Raw genomic sequence first — 22,963 nt, 5'->3', positions numbered from 1 at the left:
ACCTGTAGCATGTTTTTTGATAGTTTTATTTTGTGATTCCTCTTCACCTTCTCATGTCATATCTTTTTTTACTCTCAGTTTCTTCTTTAAATCTTCATTTACCATGTTGACTCATATTAATTTGTTAGTGTTTTTCCTGGATTCATTGAACATCATTTTAAATGTCTTGCATTGCTGTTCATTATCATTTTTTTGCCAGTATTGTCTACTTTTTCAGGATCTATTACAGGAACATCTCAAACCTGTTTCATTCTCCAATCTTGTATGCTGATCTTTTATCATGGTTATGTCCTTTTCATTTGTTATCTTCGAATGTATTACAGTCGCCATTGCATAAATGTTTCCTGACTTTTACTTCTCTCTCCTGCTGTAGTTCATTCTAAATTATTAGATCCAGAAATGAATTCAACATTTTTGCAGTTCTTAAATACTGGGTTGGAACGGAATTATTTACATGCTGTTGTAACTCCCCATCTTTCTCACCTTTACCAACCTGTCCTGCCAGTTAGATTGGGGGTTGAAACAGTCTTGGCTTGAAGTACAGCCATGTCTCAGGTAGGTTCTGTGACTGGGCTAATTTAGAGACTAGATGGTATCGTGACTGGATTTGTTACTGTCACCATTTTGTTCTACATACCATTAATTCTACTTCCCATACTGAGGGAATAATATTGTTAGAACTCATAACTTCACATTATGAGATGTGCACATAAAGAAGAATTTGCACCTCTCAAGTTGTTAACCTTTTATTTAACAGTACAAATAGGGGCCAGTATAAATATGGACTGTGCAAAAACTGAGTCTGAATTAAGGTCAGTTTTGGCTAAGATTTTCGTATAGATGGCAATTTTTAATTTTCTCCAATTGATTAATTGCAAGGATCATATTGAGGGAATGAAAGTGGAAGTTGGGAAGTGTGAAATATTTGCTGGGAATGGAGCTCCTTTTGTAAAACATCAGATTCGTTTTGTCCTGATCATAGGATGATCTCATAAATTATATTTAAAAAATTGAAGTACGGCATTAATACCAAGGAAATATTTGATGAGAAGAGTTTTTAATTTTTCAAAATAATGTATTTTTGGCACCATTTTGAATATTTTAAATGAAAAATTTGCATAATTATGAGTGGTTGCCTAACTTCAAAAAATAATTGGATAATTTAGACATTTTAAATCCATAGCTATTGAAAAATTGGGGTTTAATAAAGAATTAACTTTGTTCAGAATCAGTAGTATTTTTGAGCTATTTGGAGCAAAAAGAGTGGAGTTAATGATAAATTGGGAGAAAAATGTGGGAAAATTGCAACATAAGATTGTAACTAGACATTTATAAGGGGCAAATGTAGAAACGTGTTGTTGCTGGAAGAATTCCAGCACAGATTTCAGTCAGATTCAAAGCTGCCACGTCACAATCACTTCTGATTGGACTTTGCAATTGTGTTTTCTTTGACAAAGTTCTTTATTTTCAAAATATTTCCATTTGTCATAAAATTGTCACAGATCTTCAACTTGGGTAGTTTTTTTTTGTGTTCAATTATATTAGCATTTTTAACATTTATCCTCCATCTGAATATTCAAAGTAAATAAGTGGAAATCATTCATGGACATAATAATTACATTTCCTGTAGATTCTGGCCGTGAGCTTGTGATCACAGACCCAGTAATTAGGAGTCGGGAACTCTTCATTTCGGATTATGTAGACACCTACCATGCAGCAGCACTCAGGCAAGTTTGAGAAATTAATGTGATGGTTTGTTTGAATGAAACTGCAAAGATTGAAATACGAATTGGTTTTCAACTATTTTGTGGTAACATCAATGATTTTTCTTTCCTTTCAGAGGGAAATGCAATATTATACATTTTTCTGACATATTTGCTGCCAGAGAGTTTAAGCCACGACCGGACCAATTTTTTTATATACTGGGCTATAACCCAGAGACAAGGTAAGGATAATAAGGTCATTTTGACAAATATTATTTCCAACTGTTTGTAATATTATTTAATCAAATATTCAAGATGCCATTGTTCCCTTTCATACCAAACCAGTTGAAGGGAAGAGTAACATTTAAAAGGATATAAGCCAGTTAGTAAAAGAAAAGTTCAAACCAATGAACAGCATTGATACTTTAAAATCTATATATAATATGCTCTCCAGCTAAAACCATGTTGTATTAAAGGTGATAAATCTTGCAGTGAGCTGCTTCTCAAGATACTGCACCATCTCTTTTCTTTCTACCCATGTTCCCCACTGATCACAGAAAGTCATTTCATTCTCCGACTCAGCCAAGACCACTTCACACTGGTGGGCTGGCGAAAGCTAGGATTGAGTATTCCCTTTATAATTAATATGGTGGGATTCTGTTTTGCATCTTCTCATAGCAGTGCAGAAGTTTAGAAGTCACCAGAATGCCATAATTCTGTGTGAATGCTTTACAAAGTCAAAACTTGACACTAGTAAAAGTTTGATTTGATATGCTCTTACAAAAGGTTGCTGTTCCTGTGGAATTTTGTCATTTTTCTTCATGTTCCTGCTGAGTTTTAAATGAAGTGTAATGTTGGGCATAAATTTCTACAGTATTCCACGTTCCAAATTAAATAGTGGCCATTTTAAGCTGTGATGTACTACACAGTCATTGTTACAGATCGCTGGTAGTGAGAGCGATTAATATTATGTCCAAAGTATATTAATGTGGCATTATTAACCTTCATTAGTTCAGTGTTTATGTCCATTATTGTACTGGTACCAGTATGCTGAATAGCCACTGGATAACATTGCCTATACTGTACAATTATAATCTAAAATAATTTTTCTGCTTGATAATTCCAAGTGATTTCATGTTTTGGCTTTATATGCTGTAAATATTCCACAAAAGATTCATTGTACTCTAAACCAGGCAATTCATTAGTAACAAGAACAACACCGAGAATGCTGTGGTCTGGCAGCATCTGTAGAGAATTCATGTTAGAGTGCGATCTAACTCCGTTCAGAAGAATATTTTTACTGCATTCTCGGCCTTTGTTTCAAACCTGTAGTATCCACAGTATTTTTCGTTAATTCATTAGTATCTCTTGTGGCTACAGCAGCTTAAAAAGGCTTTACCTCTTGTTGCTGGAATATTTCAGACCTTTTCTTGTAAATCAATTTTTTCACTATGCCATGTCCGAAGTATCCCAAAATAGCTCATGGCACTCTAAGTGTAACTGACCCCAAAACATTGATTTACTTAACTACTGCACATGACGTATATACTTTTTAACCACTTCCTTTGAGAAATGAATCTGAGTCAGTCAATTATCAGCTGTTTTGCCAGATAGAGCACAGTAAAAATAGAACTTCATCTCATGCAGAAAAAAAAATTGGTGTCCTTCATTGGTATATGTTATGATAGCATCTTTTGACAAAATCTGCAGCTTGTTTTCGGCCAACCCTGAAATCTTCTCCATTGAGCCATAAGTCCAAAGGAGGAGGATACAATAATCCTTGCATAATAGTATTTTTCAAACATTTTAATATAAGAGAAACTTGCACTGTATTGTGTTTTTAAGGTTATTCTCTTTGGATGTCATATGAGATCACGTTTCGGTCACATCTTGGCTTTGCCCACCCTATCTTTGTAACCTCTAACAGTCTCCCTCTTAACTGTTTGCACAGAAGTTGAGTCAGAGGTGCATTCTTCCTCATGCCTTGTCATTGATAGCTGTGCCTTTAACCATCTAAACTGCCTCTGTCTCCATATACTTTTCATTTGCCAAGCTTTAGGTTGCCCATCCTAAAAAAGTGAATATTTGCTTTCACGTCATAACAAAGCAGTGGCCTCACACTGCCCAATTTCTCTGTTAGGTGTAGTCTGGTGATATGGATCTTCAGAAGAACATTCTGATGACAGAGTTGCCATTTAAAGAATTGTCATGAACACCACCTCTACACATGAATGCAAACACATCAAGCCCAACTTCTCAGCTGTAAATCAAACACAACTCCAATTCTTTCACTTCTGTAAGTGATTTTGGCTGATTGGAACCAAGATCTTTTAATGATCTATGAGAATAAAAGGCATAAATAAATCACAGCGGTTTTACTTTTGTTGATAAGTTACCAAATGCTTTGAAAAGCACAGAATCACAGATCTTTATAGCAAAGGAGTTGGCAATTTGGCTTTTAATGATTATTCTGTCTCTAGGCTAGGTCAGTCCAAGATGTGCCATCTTTCCCTAATTATGCTGGATATCCAAATTTCTCGATGTATGCCATGTTTTCTGTCCAAAGTTGCATTTAGTACTTTAAACATGTCCTCACTAATTGAATAAACTTGGCATATTTACTTTTGTACAGTATAATTCTGTTGAAAGGATCTAGAACAGCTTCTGAACTGTAAATGCAGTTGCACTTTATTGTTACGTATTTGAGCTCCTCGGTTTTTCTTTCTGCATCTTTCCATTGAGTGTTCCCATTTCATTAAAGAATGCATTGGTTCAGCAATTATCCACACCAAATCTGCCACATAGAAGTGCATAGGATATATGGGGCAGAAATGGGCTATTTGGCACAAAATGTCAATGCTACTGTTTATACTCCACTCAACAATCCTCCCACTTTTTATCATTTAATGCCATTATGCTTATCATCTGTTTCCTTTTCCCTTGTCTCCTTGACTGGCTGCCCCTTAAATGCATCCATATTATTAACTTCAACTACGACTTCTAGTAATAAGTTCCACATTCTTAGCATTCTTTGGGTGGAAAAGTTCCTTTTGAACTCCCAATTGGATTTCTTGGTGACTATCTTGTACCATTAGTCTCTGGTTACGCAGTTCCTCACAAGAAAAAATGTTCTAGCCTTGTGCATTCTATCAAAACTTTTTTCATAATTTTAGAAACCTCTATTATTCCGTATTGTTCAAGAGTGATGTGATGCAGCCTGTCAGTCCTTTCTTGATGTGTATACCCATATATTTCTTATATCATCCTTATAAATCTTCACAACTTCTCCAGGACCTCTAAAGCATTTTATAATATGGTGAACAGCACTAATACTTGTGGAAAAGTACCTCTCGCCTCTCGTCATGCTTAATGTGGAGGTGCCGGTGCTGGACTGGGGTGGACAAGATTAGAAGTCACATGACACCAAGTTATAGTCCAACAGGTTTATTTGAAATCACAAGCTTTCGGAGCACTGTTCTCTCGTCAGCTGAAGTGAAGACGAGGACACAGACTCAGAATTTATAGGCAGAGAGATCAAAAATCATACAAATTGTGTGAGTTGACTGTCAACAGGCTGAATAATAAATCTCTGCAGGTGAGTAAAGTGTCAACAACTGAATAGCAAGTGAAAGGATGACCTATGATCCAATTAACTGAGGCAGAGTGATATTTATAAAAAAAATGTTGATGGTGTTGGAAACAATCCACATGGCTGGGCTAGCATGACAGGTATAAGAGTCGCTGTACAGTTTTGGATTACTTGTTACTTTGGTTAGACCCTCAGCATGTGATTCTTGTACTTATCATATTATTCCAGCCATTTGGATTTTTAATTTTTGCAGTTATCTCCCTACCTCAATTGGATTATAGATCAGCCTTTCACTTGCTATTCAGCTGTTAACACTTACCTGCACTGTTTGTTACTTTTGATCATCTGCAAAGACTTATTATTCAGCCTGTCAACACTCCACTTCCATCATTAGATCTCTCTGCCTATAAATTTTGGGCCTGCATGCTTTTTTTCATTTCACCTGATGAAGGAGCAGTGCTCTGAATACTTGTGATTGCAATAAACCTGTTGGACTATAACCTGGTGTCATGTGACTTCTGACCTTGTCATACTTAATAGATATCCTTTACTCCCATTCTCAGCTTTGCTAGCCTTTAGTCCAGCTCTCTGCTCATACCAGCACAACCAGTCTTTGCCATTATGCCTACTGTGATCATATTTCAACCTTGTCTACCCTTTTCCAATGATCAACTTATCAATTTATGCAATAAAAGCAATAGTTACATGGTTAAATGCTCTTTATTTCAGATTTTTAAAAATTGAAATCAATTTTCACCACCATGAAATCCACCATGTTCCCATCGCAATGACTTGATTTCTAGATCTCGTCAGCTGACCTTACCATGACCCATAGAACAATATTCTGGAACAGTTTCTGGCATTTTTCCGAACTGAACAACTTTTATTTATCTTAACTCTTAGGAGGTTGTTTAGAGAACTGTCACACCTCACTGGGTTAGTGTGCTGGAATTTAAGCCATACTATTTCCAGAATAGTCATAAAGATTAAAGATTTTCAAAACTACAGAGAATTCCCCAATTTACCTGTCCTTCAGATCTAGGTTGACAAAGCACAGACCAGGTTTCTGCACTTGACATGAGTTACAATGTATGACAAATAAGTAGACTAGGTACAGTTAAACAAGGAGGCACTTATACGGGTCTTTGACTTAGTAGTCACAGGTGAAAACAAGTGGAAAGGGAAAATAACATTATCTTTAGGCATAAACTGCTTTTTACTGCAGCCCCCCCCCCCCCCCCCCCATTGGTGGAGATCCAATTTCTTTTTACCATTTTCATCCGTGCCCCAAGTTGTTCATCTATCTGGGAACCAGTGTTAAAAATGTTGGTAGGCAGAAGGTCTTTGTCATCAATAACTGTCATCCACAGACTAATCAGCTACTTGTTTTCAGCAAAAGCTTTATTTGTGACTCCAGCTCCTCTGCAAACAAGACTTCTACTGCTGCTTGAATAAGCAGCTACTGTAGAATGAGTGTCAGGATACCTGTTTTTAGCAAATGCAGCAATCCTTCAACATTCCTTGATTTTTAAACCAGTTCTTTTCCTATTTCAGTACCCAGTGAAAATTATACAAATAAACATAGGGACTTTACAAGATGGCAACCTATCACTGCTCCTACACTTCCTCATACTATACTTTTAATAGTTGAATTCTCAGACACCTTATGGCATGTTTTCTGGAAATCTACTATATTTACTACTTGAAACAATATACATTGTTTCCCCAGATAGCTGTGGTAGCAAGTAATTAACATGCTGTCTAATCACAAAATAAATACTCTATTTAGTAAAACAACCAGTCTGTATCCAGTTAGAATGTTAAACAAATTAACGAAACAAAAACCCCCATTAATTGACTTCAACTTGACTTGCTTTGTAATAGCAACTTAGAGACCAACTCATCCCTACAGAATCAAAAATAAAATGATGCAATTGAAATTTTAGTTCAGCTACAAAACTCTTAGGAAGTTGGAAAATTGAAAATTTTAATGAGATGATTAGAAATCTAATGATTTTGGACACCCTCCAATATAATGTTCTTCTGGAACTGTTTGAGAATGTAATTTTGTAGTTTTACATAGAACATAGAAGAATACGGCGCAGTACAGGCCCTTCGGCCCTCAATGTTGCGCCGATCCAAGCCCACCTAACCTACATTAGCCCACTATCCTCCATATGCCTATCCAATGCCCGCTTAAATGCCCATAATGAGGGAGAGTCCACCACTGCTACTGGCAGGGCATTCCATGAACTCACGACTCGCTGAGTAAAGAATCTATCCCTAACATCTGTCCTATACCTACCCCCCCCTTAATTTAAAGCTATGGCCCCTTGTAATAGCTGACTCCATACGAGGAAAAAGATTCTCACTGTCGACGCTATCTAAACCCCTAATCATCTTATACACCTCTATGAAGTCACCCCTAAACCTTCTTTTCTCCAATGAAAACAACCCCAAGTGCCTCAGCCTTTCCTCATACGATCTTTCTACCATACCAGGCAACATCCTGGTAAACCTCCTCTGCACCCGTTCCAATGCCTCCACATCCATCCCTTAGTATGGCGACCAAAACTGCACACAATACTCCAGATGCGGCCGCACCAGAGTCTTATACAACTGCAACATGACCTCAGTACTCTGGGACTCAATTCCTCTACCAATAAAAGCCAGTACGCCATATGCCTTCTTCACCGCACTATTTACCTGGGTAGCAACTTCCCCCAACAGTCAACTCTTCCTACCCCTGCCTGTACCTCAGAAATGTTTCGCACTGTTTTTGCACTAAACCTACTGATGCTTGAATGAGCGAAACGTGTTGCTACGGAGTGATCCACACATATAGTGTTATCTATTCATGTCCCAAGTGCAGGCTGTTTCTATAGATTGAAAATAGCTGACAGGTCACTCAGCTTTTCCTAATCAGAAATGCAAAGCAAGTCTGCTGTGATGCCATAAATTTTTTCCAAGTTTTAAAAAGCTTTGCACAGCACAAAATAATTGGCCCCAGGTGTGCAAAAGTGAAAAGCAAAGCTGGATATCACCTATTGAAAAACAATGTTGTTTCTTCTTGAACTGGCAGGTTCAACAGTTCTTCACATATTCACATCAGAGCCTATATTACTTTAAGGTCTTTCTTAAAATGTGTGAAGCCAAATGTTCAAATCAATGATCATATACAGAATAATATATGAACTTGTTGCATTCACTAAAGTAGATATCTGAATGATTTTGGCCGTTTAGTAAAACCTATATTGGTACATTGGAATGTTGCCTTGGACATCACTTAGCTCAGGAAGGAGTCTTTAAGTGTTTGAGCAGTAGGAATGTCATTGGCGTGATTTTATACCTGGTGCCCTTTTTCCCAAACAAGAATTCTTGCTGATAGCATAGCGTAGCAATGTCCATTTCAGTTTTTTTATTCATTCGTGGGATGTAAAGGTCACTGGCTCGACCCTCCCAAATTCCATTAATCGCTGGTTAATGGAATCAGCATAATTTTTTAAAAGCACTGACATCTATGCATCATCTTGGTGTGGTTGAGAAAAAGCGCTGGAGTAAGGGGATTAAGTGAACAAGTCTAACCATTGCAGCATCAACCCTTCCTTCATTGTACACTGATGAAATGCAAATGAGCTATTTGTGAAACATTGTAATGTGACAAGACTTGGTGCAGTCATGTTACTGAAAGTAATAATTTAGAGGCTTAGGCTGTTACTGTGGAATATTGTTTCAAATCCCACTACTGCGGTTGATGAAATTTAAATTCAACTAACACATCTGGCATCAAGAGTTAGTCTTATTGATGGTGACTGCGGAACTAATGTCAATTGTTGTAACCATCTGTGATACCATGAATTATGTAGTTCATTAATGCCTTGAAGGAAGGAAATTTGCCACCCTGTGAGGTGAGAGTGACAGCCCTTGAAATCAAGGCTGAGTGTGGCGTTAAGGAGCTTGGCAAAACTGGGAGGTAAGGAAGCTCTTTGATGGTTGGCATCATACCTGGCATGTAGGATGTGGTGATTGTAATCTCATCTCCAGATATGTTTGCAGGAGTTCTTAAGGGTGTCCTGAATCTTCAACTGCTTCATCAATGACCTTCCCTCCATCATAAGGTCAGAAGTAGGGATGTTTGCTGAAGATTCAAAAATGTTCAGCACCATTCATGATACCTTATACTGAAGCAGTCCATTTTCAAATTCAAAAAAGACTTGTCAATATCCAATCTTAAGCTGAAAAGTAAGCAAGTACCGTTTGCATCACATAAAAGCCAGGCAACAGCATTGCCAATAAAAGCTAATCTAATCCCTGTCCCTCAATATTTAATGGTGTAAACCTGGAGTTTACATTGACCAGAAACTGAACTGGACTGGCCATATAAACACACTGGCTATGAGAGCTCGGTGTGAGATGAGAAACTTCTTCACTCAGAGTTGTCAGGATTTGGAATACGCTGTCTGGAAAACTGGTGGAGATGGATTCCCTAGAAGGTTTCAAAAGAGACCTGGATATGTTTTTGAAAGTGATGAATTTGGAAGGCTGTGGAGTTGAGGTGGAGTACAGGACAAGCCGACTACCCGTCTTGAGAGCCAGTACTGACATGACGGATCAATTGACCACCTTTTGTACCAGATTCTATAATTCGAACAGTGGGTCAGAGACTAAAAATACTGCAGTGAGTAACTCACTAGCTGACTTCTCAAAGGTCTGTCCACCATCTACAAAACACAGCCAGGAACTTGATGGAATACTCCCCACTTAGTTGGGTGAGTGAGCTCCAACACCACTCAGGTTTGACACCATCCAGGATTGGCACTGCATCCAAACCTCCAACACTAAGTATCGTTGATAAGATGCACTGCAGAAATTCACTAAGGCTCTTTAGACAGCATCTTACAAACCTACAACCACTTCCGTCGAGAACGACTTGGGTAGCAAATACATGGGAGCACTACCACTTGCAAATTCCCCTCCAAGCCATTCACCATCTTGACTTGGAAATATATCATCCTTCCTTCACTGTTGCTGTGTCAAAATCCTGGGATTTTCTCACTCGTAATTAAAAATCACACAATACCAAGTTATAGTCCAACAAGTTAATTTGGAAGTATTAGCTTTCAGAGTGCTGCTCCTTCATCAGGCAGCTGTGGAGCAGGATCATAAGACACGGAATTGAAGAACTGAAGTGATATATTGAACAAACCTAGATTGAAAGACTTAACAGCAATCTAGGTTTGTTCAATATATTGCTTCATATGTGTGACACTGTGATCTTTTGCTATAAATTCTGTGTCTTATAATCCTGCTCCACAGCTACCTGATGAAAGAGCAGTGCTACAAAAGCTAGTACTTTCAACTAAACCTCTTGGACTAAACCTGGTGTTGTGTGATTTCTGACTTTGTCCACCCCAGTCCAACACCAGCATCTGCACATTATTTCTTACTCATATCATTGTGCATCTACCGATTGCATATAGATTGAAGTGGTTCAAGAAGACAGTTCATTGCCATCTTCTCAATGACAACTATGCCCAGGCAATAAATGCTGGCCAGCCCCACAAATGACAGTTTAAAAACAAAAATCACCTGGTGTGACCTAGGTGTTTCCACGTCTGTAGTAATAGGGTTGACTGTCAAATGTGCGAGACTTGTTGTTACTTTTAAACTGCTCTTGTAAGCCACTCTGATTAAGAGTAACTAGGGATGTGCAACAGGTCTTATCTGATGACATTCACATCCCATGAAAACTTTTTTTAAAATCCAGGAGTTACCTATTTTATATAATAACATTAGAAACCTAGACTGTTTAAGGATCATTTTATAACTTGAGCAATACCAAAGTGGCTTTAATTTCACCACAGAAGTAGAAGAATAGTTCAGAAAATTTCAGATGCGCTTAGGTTTGATGTCCTTCTCATTGGTTTGAGGTCATAAAATTATTTTATTATTGTGCTTTTCCTAGCGTATTATTTCAGTGACTTAATTTATTTAAAAAGTACCTCCAGAGAGCACTGTAGTTTGTAATGTGGCTTCAAAATAGTTTTTAGGTTCCAGTAGTAAAAAGAGGTTCAAACTGTGCTTGTGAGCGCATGATAAGAAAAGACAGGCTAATGTGCCTGCTACACATTAACCTAAAATTAATCTCTTGCATGCTTAAATATCTTGGTCAAGTGGCTGTTTGTTTCATCATACTTACCTCAGAGTAAATTTGATGGTTCAAATGATATTCCAGGTTTCAAACGCATATCAAAGGTGGTATGCCAGCCAAGTGCTGAGGGAAGCTCCATTGTAGGAAATACCATTTGTCTATTGAAGTGTTAAATCATCTTCACAGGTGGACATTAGAAATATCATTGTATTTAAAGAAAAAGCAAACCCTCATGTTAGCTTGGCCAGCATTTTTTCTTTGACTGAATTTCCTATGGATAAAATGCCTATAAAAGCATTGTTGAATTTCTTGGATACAAGGTACATTGCGGCACCCTTGGGCTGTGACAATTGACATAAATTTTTTTTTTGTTTTCCATAGTTATGGCATTTTATGTTTTGATACTTGATTAAAATTGTTTTTTCAAATTTATATGAATTTTAGTGCCTTTCAGGTTAGCAGAATTTTTTCTCTTGATTTTATTCACATTTTGTGCTTTTATTCTTGCATCTGTAATTTTCCCAATCCCTTTAATATGTTAGTATAGGGCAAACATCTGAAAGCTATAAAAATTAATAGTTTACAGGAATGGAAAATGAGAACAGGATGAATTTTTTTTTTGTTTTTGGTTAGGTCATATATGTGGCTCCATTATTATTTAAATAAAACTTGATATGAAAACATAACAAGTTAGTACAGCAATTGCGTGAGAGTTTGCAAATGCATAGCATAGACCAAAACACAAGTCACTTATTATTGATATAGAGCATTATTATGTAGACTGACTTAAAGCAAAGCAGCCTCATATTTAACCAGCACAATTTCATGACCCTTGGGAATGCCCTAAAAGGTTACTGTACAAATTATTTTGAGTTTGAAGAACTGTTGTCTAATTGTGTACAGCAGTTGTTCATCTCCGAGATCTCCAGTTTCAACAGAATGAGCTGTTGGAGAAATCCCTTGCGAGGCCTCAAGATCAAAGACTAGTGTATGGAAAAAACAACCAAAAGCAGAGATAAATGGTTATAAAGCAAAGGGCATACCAAATTAATGAAATGGGACTTGTGGAGCTACATGCTTGCATTTTTCTTGGGCAGATTTGTCAAACTCAAATTACCAGCTTTTCTACCTGAAGTAGTTCTTTCTTTGGCAGTTCTGAGGAAGGGTCAATTAATCTGAAACATTAACTCTGATTTCTCTAGACAGATGCTGCTGGACTTGCAGAGCTTTTCCAGCAATTTCTGTTTTTCTTTCGAGATTTACAGCATCTGCAGTTCTTTGAGTTTCCTTCATAGATCTGGCTATTCTCCTTTGCACGTGAGCTTTAGTTCCATTCTAGTACATTATTGTCTCTGCCTTACTGTGAAATTGAGAGAAAATCTCAATTCTGTTTGATTAAAGGGAGAAGGGATTTTTGATAAAGGATGTGATTAGAGGTCGTCCTGCAAAGCAAGATCATCACCTTGCATTCTTTTTAGGTTTATAAAACTTCCCAGAAATAGAATGAATCAACCTTGATCAGTCTGCTTTAGAGGGTTGGGATTTTTATAAATGTGTTGAGCAGAATACGAAACATTGATATTATGAATTTGAGGAGTGCAATTTTTGTTTGGCGGTATACTTCTTGCTTCTGATTCTAGAACTTGGGGATTCAAGTACCTAGCTGAGATTAAAATGTGTATGCACAAGTACTGAGGGGCTGCTAGTTTATCATGGGTGCTCTTGAATGAGGGATTAAATCAGTGTTCATGAAACATCTCTTTGCAGTCTTTGGAAAGAAGAGTAGTTATTTCATTGTACTTACCAAAATTGTCTTAGTCAATAACAAGTCATTCATCTCATTGGTATTTGTGACAATAAATTGTTTGAAAATTTTCCACCATGTCTGCTCACCAAACAAATATGATTATACTTCAGAAAATAATTAATTGGTTGCATTCATTTTTCTATTTGAGATGAGGGAATTTTGTACAATTTTAATGTTTCATTTGAGTCCATGGAAACACACAAGAATGTGTCGTCACATGTATAGCTAATTTGTACTCAGCAAACTCCCACAAACAACCGTGTAATAAGGATGAAATTTTTTTTTGCTCATGTTGATTGAGGGATAAATACTGACCAGGATAGCAGGGATCACTCCCTTTCTGTTCTTCAAAATAGTGTAATTTGCTTGATCAGACAGACAAGTCCTCTTTTAAAATCTCTTCTGAGGGATGGCACCTCCAACAGTGCAGCATTCCCTCAGTACTTCACTGGAATAGTTGTGATTTTGGCACTGAAGCTTGGAATGGGATTTGAACTCAGAGGCTTGTATATTAGTGGTGCTATCAACCGAGCCATGGCTGACAAATTTCCAGTTGGCTTATTTGTAATACTGATTATATTGTAATAAGACAACTGAATATGTAAAATGGTCAATCTGAGAGCTGCAGATTGCAGTGTAATATTGATATTCTGTTTACATAAGTATATATTAAACTAATTATTCATAATAGAATATTAGAATTTTATCCCACTGTGATTATGATAGTGGTTCCATTGAAATAACTGTCCCAGAAGGAATAGTGTGATTTATAATTTGTTGAATAAATTGTGGCAGAATTACTGTTCCAGTTTCTGGTTTGTCTTTAATTGTATCTTTTTTTTCTAGGTTCTTATTCTACTTGGAGTAACAAATTTTAGATTTATAGTATTTTGTACCATTTAAGAACTTAAGAATTTATTTTCAACAATCACTAATTCTTTCTTCCTTTGGTTGATGACTGTAGAGATTTGGTATGTTTGCAGTTATGGAGTTAATTGTTTACACTTGAGCACAAATTGGTGGAACTGTTAATTCAGACTTGCAGATCAGAGATACTGCTGCTGCTTGTGTGGTTCATAAACAAACCATCTGTTTTCCTAAAACTAGCAATGGTTGCTAGATTAGTAATCTATTTGCATATACTTAGCCTGTGGTTGGCTTTTGACACTTGGATGCGCTATTTGTCTCTGAGGGTATATTCTCATTAATTTTGTTGCTAAATGACAGGTAAGTTGATATTCACTTTTCATTTGTATAGTGGCACAAGCAGAAACCACTTGTTCAGAAGGTGATATAATGTCAACATTTGTTTTTTGAATTTAAGAGAAATGGAAGCTGTAATGTAGTACACTGGGAAAAACTTTCCACTACAGATTTCTATTCTGTAGATGTCAGACTGCAGTCGAACTTGGTTGATCTTGTTGAGTATGAGGTCCTTTATTGGGATTGTTAACCTGAGCCAATATTAACAGGAGATTTAGAATCTCAGGACAGGGGATTGAAGCTGAGCTGGTTGACCACAGCCATTGAACTGTGCACATGTAAATAAAGGATTATTCAGTGATGGGATACCATCTTCTGTGCAGGTATTTCTCAGACTCACTACAATTGAAAATCAACTAATGATTTTGGAGCTGAAAATGTGTTGCTGGAAAAGCGCAGCAGGTCAGGCAGCATCCAAGGAACAGGAGAATCAACGTTTCGGGCATGTTCCTTGGATGCTGCCTGACCTGCTGCGCTTTTCCAGCAACACATTTTCAGCTCTGATCTCCAGCATCTGCAGTCCTCACTTTCTCCTTAATGTTTTTGGAGCCTTAGTAGTAATTTGGCAGTAAGTGGATGTGTGGCTGTGGTTTGCTTGGCTACTGGTAGTGGTTGGTCACTGGCTACAGTGATTGCCAGTAGCTGGAAATAATGAGATTGCATGGGAAGGTGGTAGTAAACTGCTGCCTTCAACAATTTCAGTTTGGTGGAGTTACTCAGAATGGTGTTAAGTCGGCATTTCTGGATTTTTATTACTTCTGAGTGTCTGTTTTTCAAGCCCCTTCAGAATTGTTTATGCTTCACTGAGATCATCTCTCATTCTTCCAAACTCCGGAGAACTAACTCAGTCTGTCATCATAAGACAGCCCTTTCAGCCCAGGAACCAATAGTACATTTCTCCTTCCTTAGAAATGGAGACCAAAACAACACATAACACTTTTCAGGTATGGTCTCACAAAAGTCCTGAGCAACTGAGGGAACTTACTCATTCTTGCACTGAAATCCACTCTGACCTGCAATAACAGTCGTGGCATTCAGGCTCATTCAGGAAGGATTCTAATCAACTGTTGTTTGTTGATAGTTAGTGATGTCAATGCTTTTGCTGTTATGGTCATGAGGTTGTGCTTTCTCTTGCGAGATATAATTGTTGCTTAGTAATTACCTTACGTCACAATGTGATTCACACCACAAGGTCAGGCCATTGTCCCATAGTAAAGTGTGAACAAACTGAAAAATAAAGACTTTTTTGTATATCATTTTCATTGTTTATATATTTTAATATCATTTATTCCTTATTATCATTTATTCATTATTATCATTATTTCAAATTAATTGCATGTGGATTTTGACCTGTGTGTATGAAGTGGTTTGTGGTCAAATGCTTAGTTTGTCAGTATTTCTGGAGCCTTTTTTTAAGAAACAGTACGAGAGACACTTCCTGAAATGGAATTTGTTTGCAAAGGGACGGTTTTGCAAGCAGGGTAAATACTGAAGATCATTAACCTGCTTTCAGTTGGAAGGATCAGGAATTTATTTTGATTAGTAGATGCATCTAAAACTTGAAATGCTTTTGTATTCAGCTCGTAGATGTCCTGTTTCAAGTGAGAAATATGAAGCAGTTTCTCCTGAAGTTTGGAAACCGGTTACTTCAGTATAAGGATTTGAGCTTGTAAGTTCCAGAGTGGGTTACAACCCTGAAAGCATTATTCAAAGCTGAGAAACTAGCTCCATTGTGTCAATAGTTAAAGAAGAGGCTATCCAACGCTCAAGACCGTGAATTGATGCCAACAGTTAAGTCAAACCTATATATGTGATAGAAAAGGAATTTTTTTCTGATGTTTTTGAGTATTGTAAGGGAATGCTGTTGGAACAGATGGAATATTATATTTTCACTATTTAAATCTTTCAAATTATTTTCTGTAAATAGCCTTATTTATTCTATTTTATCATTTCTTTTGTATAGTAAGCTTCTATTGTTTAAACCAGACCTGCAACATTGTGTGCTTGAGTTTCACTGAAAGATCACTAAATAAAACAAAAATAACATGTGATCCACCAAGCCAGATTTCATTCTGGGATCTGACTTGGCCAGTAATAACATCAAGTTAATAAATGTCGACTTCTCGACCTGATGCTGCCTGGCTTGCTGTGTTCTTCCAAGCTCCTAGTCTACCAGTAATAACATCAGCTGGGATTATAGCAGCATTGAAAAATGTTAGGACCGAGCGCTGGAGAAACTCCATAATCTTTTTCTGTTTAGCATGTCATTTTCAGATGAGTGTAATACAATCTACCATTACTGCAGTCAGCCACCTTCCTGTGTTTTTTGTGCTGCAGTGCAAATGCCCAGATCATCACTGCAGCCTTCATGATTTCAGCTATGGAAACAGCTGGAAGGGAGATTGGATATTCATCAGATCCTTTTAGAATCGTTGGCCTCTTTATGCACTTCATCTATAATTGCTGCATCAAACACGTCTAGTATGATATGATATTGTCCACATTGGTGCATGTTTCCATGATTGTCTCTACTGAAATATTCACATCAGTCCCCCGGAAGCAAATGAAAATGTCCTCATTGTCACAGGCACCCTGCTCCTCAGTCTGTGCATCTTGCACAGTTGTACATCATTTAAAGCTATTGTGGAAGAGGCAATTGATGATTGTAGCATCTGTTATCATAGTTCATATCTCCCTAATTATACGCAAGAACATCAGATGTTATTGATGTCAGTGATAGTGGGATGTGAAGGACACTTATTTGTAATGATAATCGTGTTCCTTTTCTCCCGTGGATAGTTTTTGTGCACTTTTCTGATCAAAAATGACGGTGGCTATCCAGTTGGTTTTGTTGGACTGGTGCTGCTTGGGTAGTATCTTGCCATTCGCAAAGCAAAATGGCTTCTTGGACATTCTTATCACATGAAGTCACAGCTTTTTGATGGATATCTATATTAGTGTACACCATATACATTCCTTGCTTTGCTTTTATTTTTGTCACAATTACATATTTCATCTTTCAATGTTAAAAAGTGATCTGTGAAAAGAAAGTAACACAGCTGGGTTTCATGTGTGTTAAAAATGTCCCTTGGTGCATGCTCATTCAGAATATGTGCACGTCTATTTTGCATTCTGGATTAGTGGTGCTGGAAGAGCACAGCAGTTCAGGCAGCATCCGAGGAGCAGTAAAATCGACGTTTAGGGCAAAAGCCCTTCATCAGGAATATGAAGGGCTTTTGCCCGAAACGGCGATTTTACTGCTGCTCGGATGCTCCCTGAACTGCTGTGCTCTTCTCGCACCACTAATCCAGAATCTGGTTTCCAGCATCTGCAGTCATTGTTTTTACCAAGTCTGGTTTGCAGCCAATCATCTGGTATTGTTGTTGTAACTGCTGGACCTTCACAGTTTACTGTTAACCTGGTGTCATGTGACTTCTGCTTATCGTTCCAACAGGTTTATTCAAAGTCACATGTTTTCAGAGTGCAGTTCCTTCAGGTGAAAAGACTCCTCCCAGATGAAGGAGCAGCGCTCCGAAATAAACCCTATGTTGGACCATAATTTGGTGTCTTGTGACTTCTGACTTTGTCCACCCCATCCAACACTGGCACCACCTCATTATTGTAAAGTAGATTATATGTTTTGTCTTGAATTGATCCAGTCATCTGTCACTGCATGTGAACTCTTTCTGGCCAGTTTCTTAGTCTGAATGGCTTACCTTTTCCTGCAGAACTGGACTGGAGATGAAACATTTCTTAGCTCAGGTCTTGCACTTTTAATAGCTGAGCTGCTTCGTCAAGGTAGACAGCCATTTGCATTCTCTTCATTGTGGAGCAAATGCCTGACTGTCAGATTGTTCCAAGATTTTGCCTGGTGCTTCAGGTTGAGAAAGTCAAGGATGAAATCTTCCACTCCTTCTCAATGTTCACTTTTGCCTTGCACTGTGGTTTGTCAATTTTCTGTCACAAAATCTCTGCGTCTCTAATCAACAGTGTGTTTAACTTTGACACAGGTTTAGGCATGCTTGCAGGGTTTCACAAAGCTTTTGATGTCAAATAATAGTATGCCGTGATTGTGGGCTTTAGTTGTGGCCTACCTCCACTCTGATTGGTTTGCACATGTGGCAACCTGGGGTGGACTCAGCTAACCTGAAGTTGTTAGTCCAGTACTTCACCTTGTCTCCTACATCCTTCTGTTGGATTTGTTTCTTTGCCAGCAGGAAAAGCTGACAGATTTGCATCTAGAGTTTCAGGTTATACAATTTTGGCTCATTGCGATTTAAGTATAGTTTGTGTACTTGACTGTTAGATTATTGTTTGACTGTTGGGTGGAGATATCAGCAGAGTTTGAATCATTTCCTCTTATTTTGATTGAACTTGCTTTGAACCTATATAACAGTGGTTTTATTGTTCATAAGCTATATTATTGGATTCTTGGCATAAATTATTAACCTTGCATTAGTAAGAAGTGAAGGGACTAATTTTAAAAATGGCCTTTGATTCTGGCCTAAAAAATGCCACAGTATGCACAAGAGTTTATTGCTATAAATCTGATGCCAACCTCAGAAAACCGATAGTAAATGATGCATGATGGTCATTGTTCCTTGGAGGTAAGCTGCGACCACTGCATCCCTCCACAGGCTCTCTCCTGAAGCTATAAAGGCAAGATGAGTACAGGACTATTCCAGAATTATTGTGCTTTTTTTTAAACTTCCCAGGTCATCCTCTACAGCAGCTGATTAAACTAAAAAGACCTTTGTTTCTTTCAGAGATTCCACCTTGAGTTTTCATCCTCACTCTAGTTCTTGTCAATCTTTGGACAAAGCTCAAATGTTTGCATATGCTATGAGAGATCCATTGGAGAAGAGACCAGGTTCCAGGAAAATAGACATTCAGACATAAGGTCCATGTTGTAGTCCATTTGTAGTGTTTTGTAACCATCTCCCACTAATTATTTGAAAAAGCTGAGACTTGCTTTCTTATCCCATAACTGTTTTCTCCCTTTATGTAAGCAGTCACTGGAAACCTGAAACAAACAAAGAGAATGCTGGTCTGGCAGCTTCTGTGGAGTCCCCTCTACAGGACAGTTCTTAAGAAAGGTCAAACTGGACTCTAAATGTTAACTCCCAGACCCAGATTCGTAGAGGTCTACTGCACAGAATAAGGCCCTTTGACCCATTGTGGCTATGCCAGTCAAACACGGCCATATAACTATTTTAATCATATTTTCTAGCACTTTGCCAATGGCTTTGTATGTCTTGGCATCATAAGTGCACAGCTAAATACTATTTAGATGTTATAAGAGTTTCTGCCACTACCACCCTTAAAGAAGGTGAGTTCCAGATTCCCACCACCAAGTGAAAAAAAAGGTTTTCCCTGCCTCCATTCTAAACATCCTGCCCCTCTACTTAAACCTATTCTGTCTGGTCATTGATCCCTCCACCAAGGGGAAAAGCTCCTCCTTGACTACTTTATCTATGCCCCTCATAACTTATGACATCTCAGTCATGTCCTCCTTCAGTCTTCACTGCTCCAAGGGAAAAAAACCCTCGTCTATCAGTCATTCTTAATAACTAATGCTTTTTAGTCCAGGCAACATCCTAGCAAATCTTCTCTTATAACCTCTCCAGTGTGATCTCTCCACACATTCCACCCCCACCATTGTGGCCTAACAAACACTTTGTGTAGTTTCAGCATAACCACCCTACTCTTAAAATCTGTGCCTTGGTTAATGAAGGCAAGCATCACATATTTCATCTTAACCACTTTACCTACCAGTCCTGTTATCTGAAGGGATCGGAGGACATGTACACTAAGGTTCCTCTGTGCTTCCCAAGGTTCTACCACTTTGTGTTCCCATGCTTTGTTTATTCTGCCCAAGTTCATCACCTCTCACTTAAGTGGATTGAATTCCATTTCCCACTGATCAGCTTGTCTATAGCCTCCCCATTATTTATCACCCTGCCAATTTTTGTATTATCCGTGAACTTAATGATCAAGCCTCCTACGTTCAGGTCTAAATCATTTAATGTACCACAAGCAGCAAGGCCGCAAAGCTGATCCCTCATAACCCTTTTTTTGGAAAGGCAAGTACTGATTAAAGATAGTCTGTATGGCTTTGTGCATTGGAAGTCATGTCTGTCAATTTTGATTAAGTTTTTTGAGGATGCAACCAAGAAGATAGATGAGGGCAAAGCGGTAAACGGTGTCTAATGGCCTTTATTAAAGCCTTTGATAGGTTCCACATGATAGACTGGTTAGTATAGTTAGGTCATGTGGAATTTAGAGTGACCTTGCCAATTGGATGCAAAATTGGCTTGATGGCAAGAGAGAGCAGGGTTTTGGTAGAGGGTTTTTCAGACTGGAGGACATGACCAGTGGTGTTCTGCAGGGATGGATGCACTGTCATTTGTCATTTATATAAACGATTTGGATGAGAATATAGGAGGCCAGGTTGGTAAGTTTGCAGTTGACACTAAAATTAGATGTATAATAGATAGTGGGGAAAATTATTTAAGATTACAAAGGGACCTTGATTGATTGTGCCAGTGGGCCGAGGAGTGGAAGATGGAGTTCAATTTAAATAAATATGAGGTATTGCATTATGATAAGATGAGCAAGGGCGGGACTTATACTGTTAATAGTAATGCCCGAGGGAGTGTTGTTGAATAGAGAGATCTAGGGGTTCAGGTACATAGTTCGATGAAAATTGCATCACAGGTAGACAGGGTGGTATAGAAGGCATTTGGCATGCTTGCATTCATGGAACAAAGAAAATTACAGGAACAGATCCTTTGGCCCTCCAAGCCTGCGCCGATCTGGATCCTCTATCTAAACCTGTCGCCTAATTTCCAAGGATCTGTATCCCTCTGCTCCCTGCCCATTCATGTATTGGTCTAGGTACATCTTAAATAATGCTATCATGTCTGCCTCTACTGCCTCCGCTGGCAACACATTCCAGGTACCCACCACTCTCTGCGTAAAGAACTTTCCACGCATATTTCCCTTAAACTTTTCCCCTCTTATCTCGAAATCGTGACTCCTAATAATCGAGTCCCCTCCTCTCCAAAGCATCCACATCCATCTGGTAATGTCATGACCAGAATTGTATGCTGTATTCCAAATGTGGTTGAACCAAAGTTTTATACAACTGTAACATGACCTGTCAACTCTTATACTCAATACCCTGTCCGATGAAGGAAAGCATGCCGTATGCTGCCTTGACTACTCTGTTGACCTCCGTTGCCACCTTCAGGGTACAATGGACCTGAGCACCCAACTCTCTCTGTACATCAAGTTTCCTCAGAGCTTGTCCATTTACCATATAGTTCACTTGAGAATTGGATTTTCCAAAATCCATCACCTCTCATTTGTCCAGATTGAACTCCATCTGCCATTTCTCTGCCCAACTCTCCAATCTGTCTTTATTCTGCTGTATTCTCTGACAGACCTCTTCACTATCTGCTACTCCATCAATCTTAGTCTCACCTGCACACTTGCTAATCAGACCACCTATTCCTTCCACCAAATCATTTATGTATGTCACAAACAACAGTGGTCCCAGCAAGGATCCCTATAGAACATCACTGGTCACAGTTCTCCATTTTGAGAAACTCCCTTCCACTACTACTCTCTGTTACCTGTTGCCCAGCCAGTTCTCTATAAATCTAGCTAGTACACCCTGGACCCCATGCAACTTCACTTTTTTCATTAGCCTACCACAGGGAACCCTATCAAATGCCTTACTGAAGTCCATGTATATGACATTTACAGCTGTTCTCTCACCAATCAACTTTGTCACTTGCTCAAAGAATTCTATTAAGTTGGTAAGACATGACCTTCCCTGCTCAAAGCCATGCTGCCTATCATGGATAAGCCTGTTTTCTTCCAAATGTAAATAGATCCTATCCCTCAGTATCTTCTCCAGCAGCATCCCTACCAGTGACGTCAAGCTCACTGGTCTACAATTACCTGGATTGTCCTTGTTACCCTTCTTAAACAAGAGGACAACATTAGCAATTATCTACTCCTCCGGACCTCACTCATGTTCAAGAATGCTGCAAAGATATCTGTTAAGGCCAGCTATTTCCTCTCTTGCTTACCTCAGTAACCCCCTATCTGGACCTGGGGACTTGTCCACCTTAATGCCTTTGAGAATAGGAGAAAGTGAGGACTGCAGATGCTGGAGATCAGAGCTGAAAATGTGTTGCTGGAAAAGCGCAGCAGGTCAGGCAGCATCCAAGGAGCAGGAGAATCGACGTTTCGGGCATGAGCCCTTCTTCATGAATGAGGAGAGTGTGCCAAGCAGGCTAAGATAAAAGGTAGGGAGGAGGGACTTGGGGGAGGGGCATTGGAAATGCGATAGGTGGAAGGATGTTAAGGTGAGGGTGATAGGCCGGAGTGGGGGTGGGGGCAGAGAGGTCAGGAAGAAGATTACAGGTTAGGAAGGTGGT

At 38.5% G+C, this 22,963-nt stretch overlaps 1 protein-coding gene across 8 annotated transcripts in view; it reads left to right on the top strand.

Moving 5' to 3' along the window:
- Positions 1-22,963, top strand: part of rerea (arginine-glutamic acid dipeptide (RE) repeats a) — a 558,826-nt gene that overhangs the window by 286,905 nt on the left and 248,958 nt on the right. For all 8 annotated transcript variants that reach the window (XR_006309302.1, XM_043676159.1, XM_043676158.1 and 5 more), the window contains 2 exons: positions 1,631-1,727; positions 1,841-1,945. Coding sequence is in view for 7 of the 8 variants with exons in the window: in XM_043676159.1 (XP_043532094.1) it covers positions 1,631-1,727; positions 1,841-1,945 (202 nt within the window). In the remaining variant the exon portion in view is untranslated. The remainder of the gene's footprint in view (positions 1-1,630; positions 1,728-1,840; positions 1,946-22,963) is intronic.

The sequence above is a fragment of the Chiloscyllium plagiosum genome, chromosome 34 (assembly GCF_004010195.1).
Source record: "Chiloscyllium plagiosum isolate BGI_BamShark_2017 chromosome 34, ASM401019v2, whole genome shotgun sequence".
Lineage (NCBI taxonomy): Eukaryota > Metazoa > Chordata > Chondrichthyes > Orectolobiformes > Hemiscylliidae > Chiloscyllium > Chiloscyllium plagiosum.
Note: the sequence above shows the minus strand (reverse complement) of the source record. Positions and strands in the feature narration are given on the sequence as shown.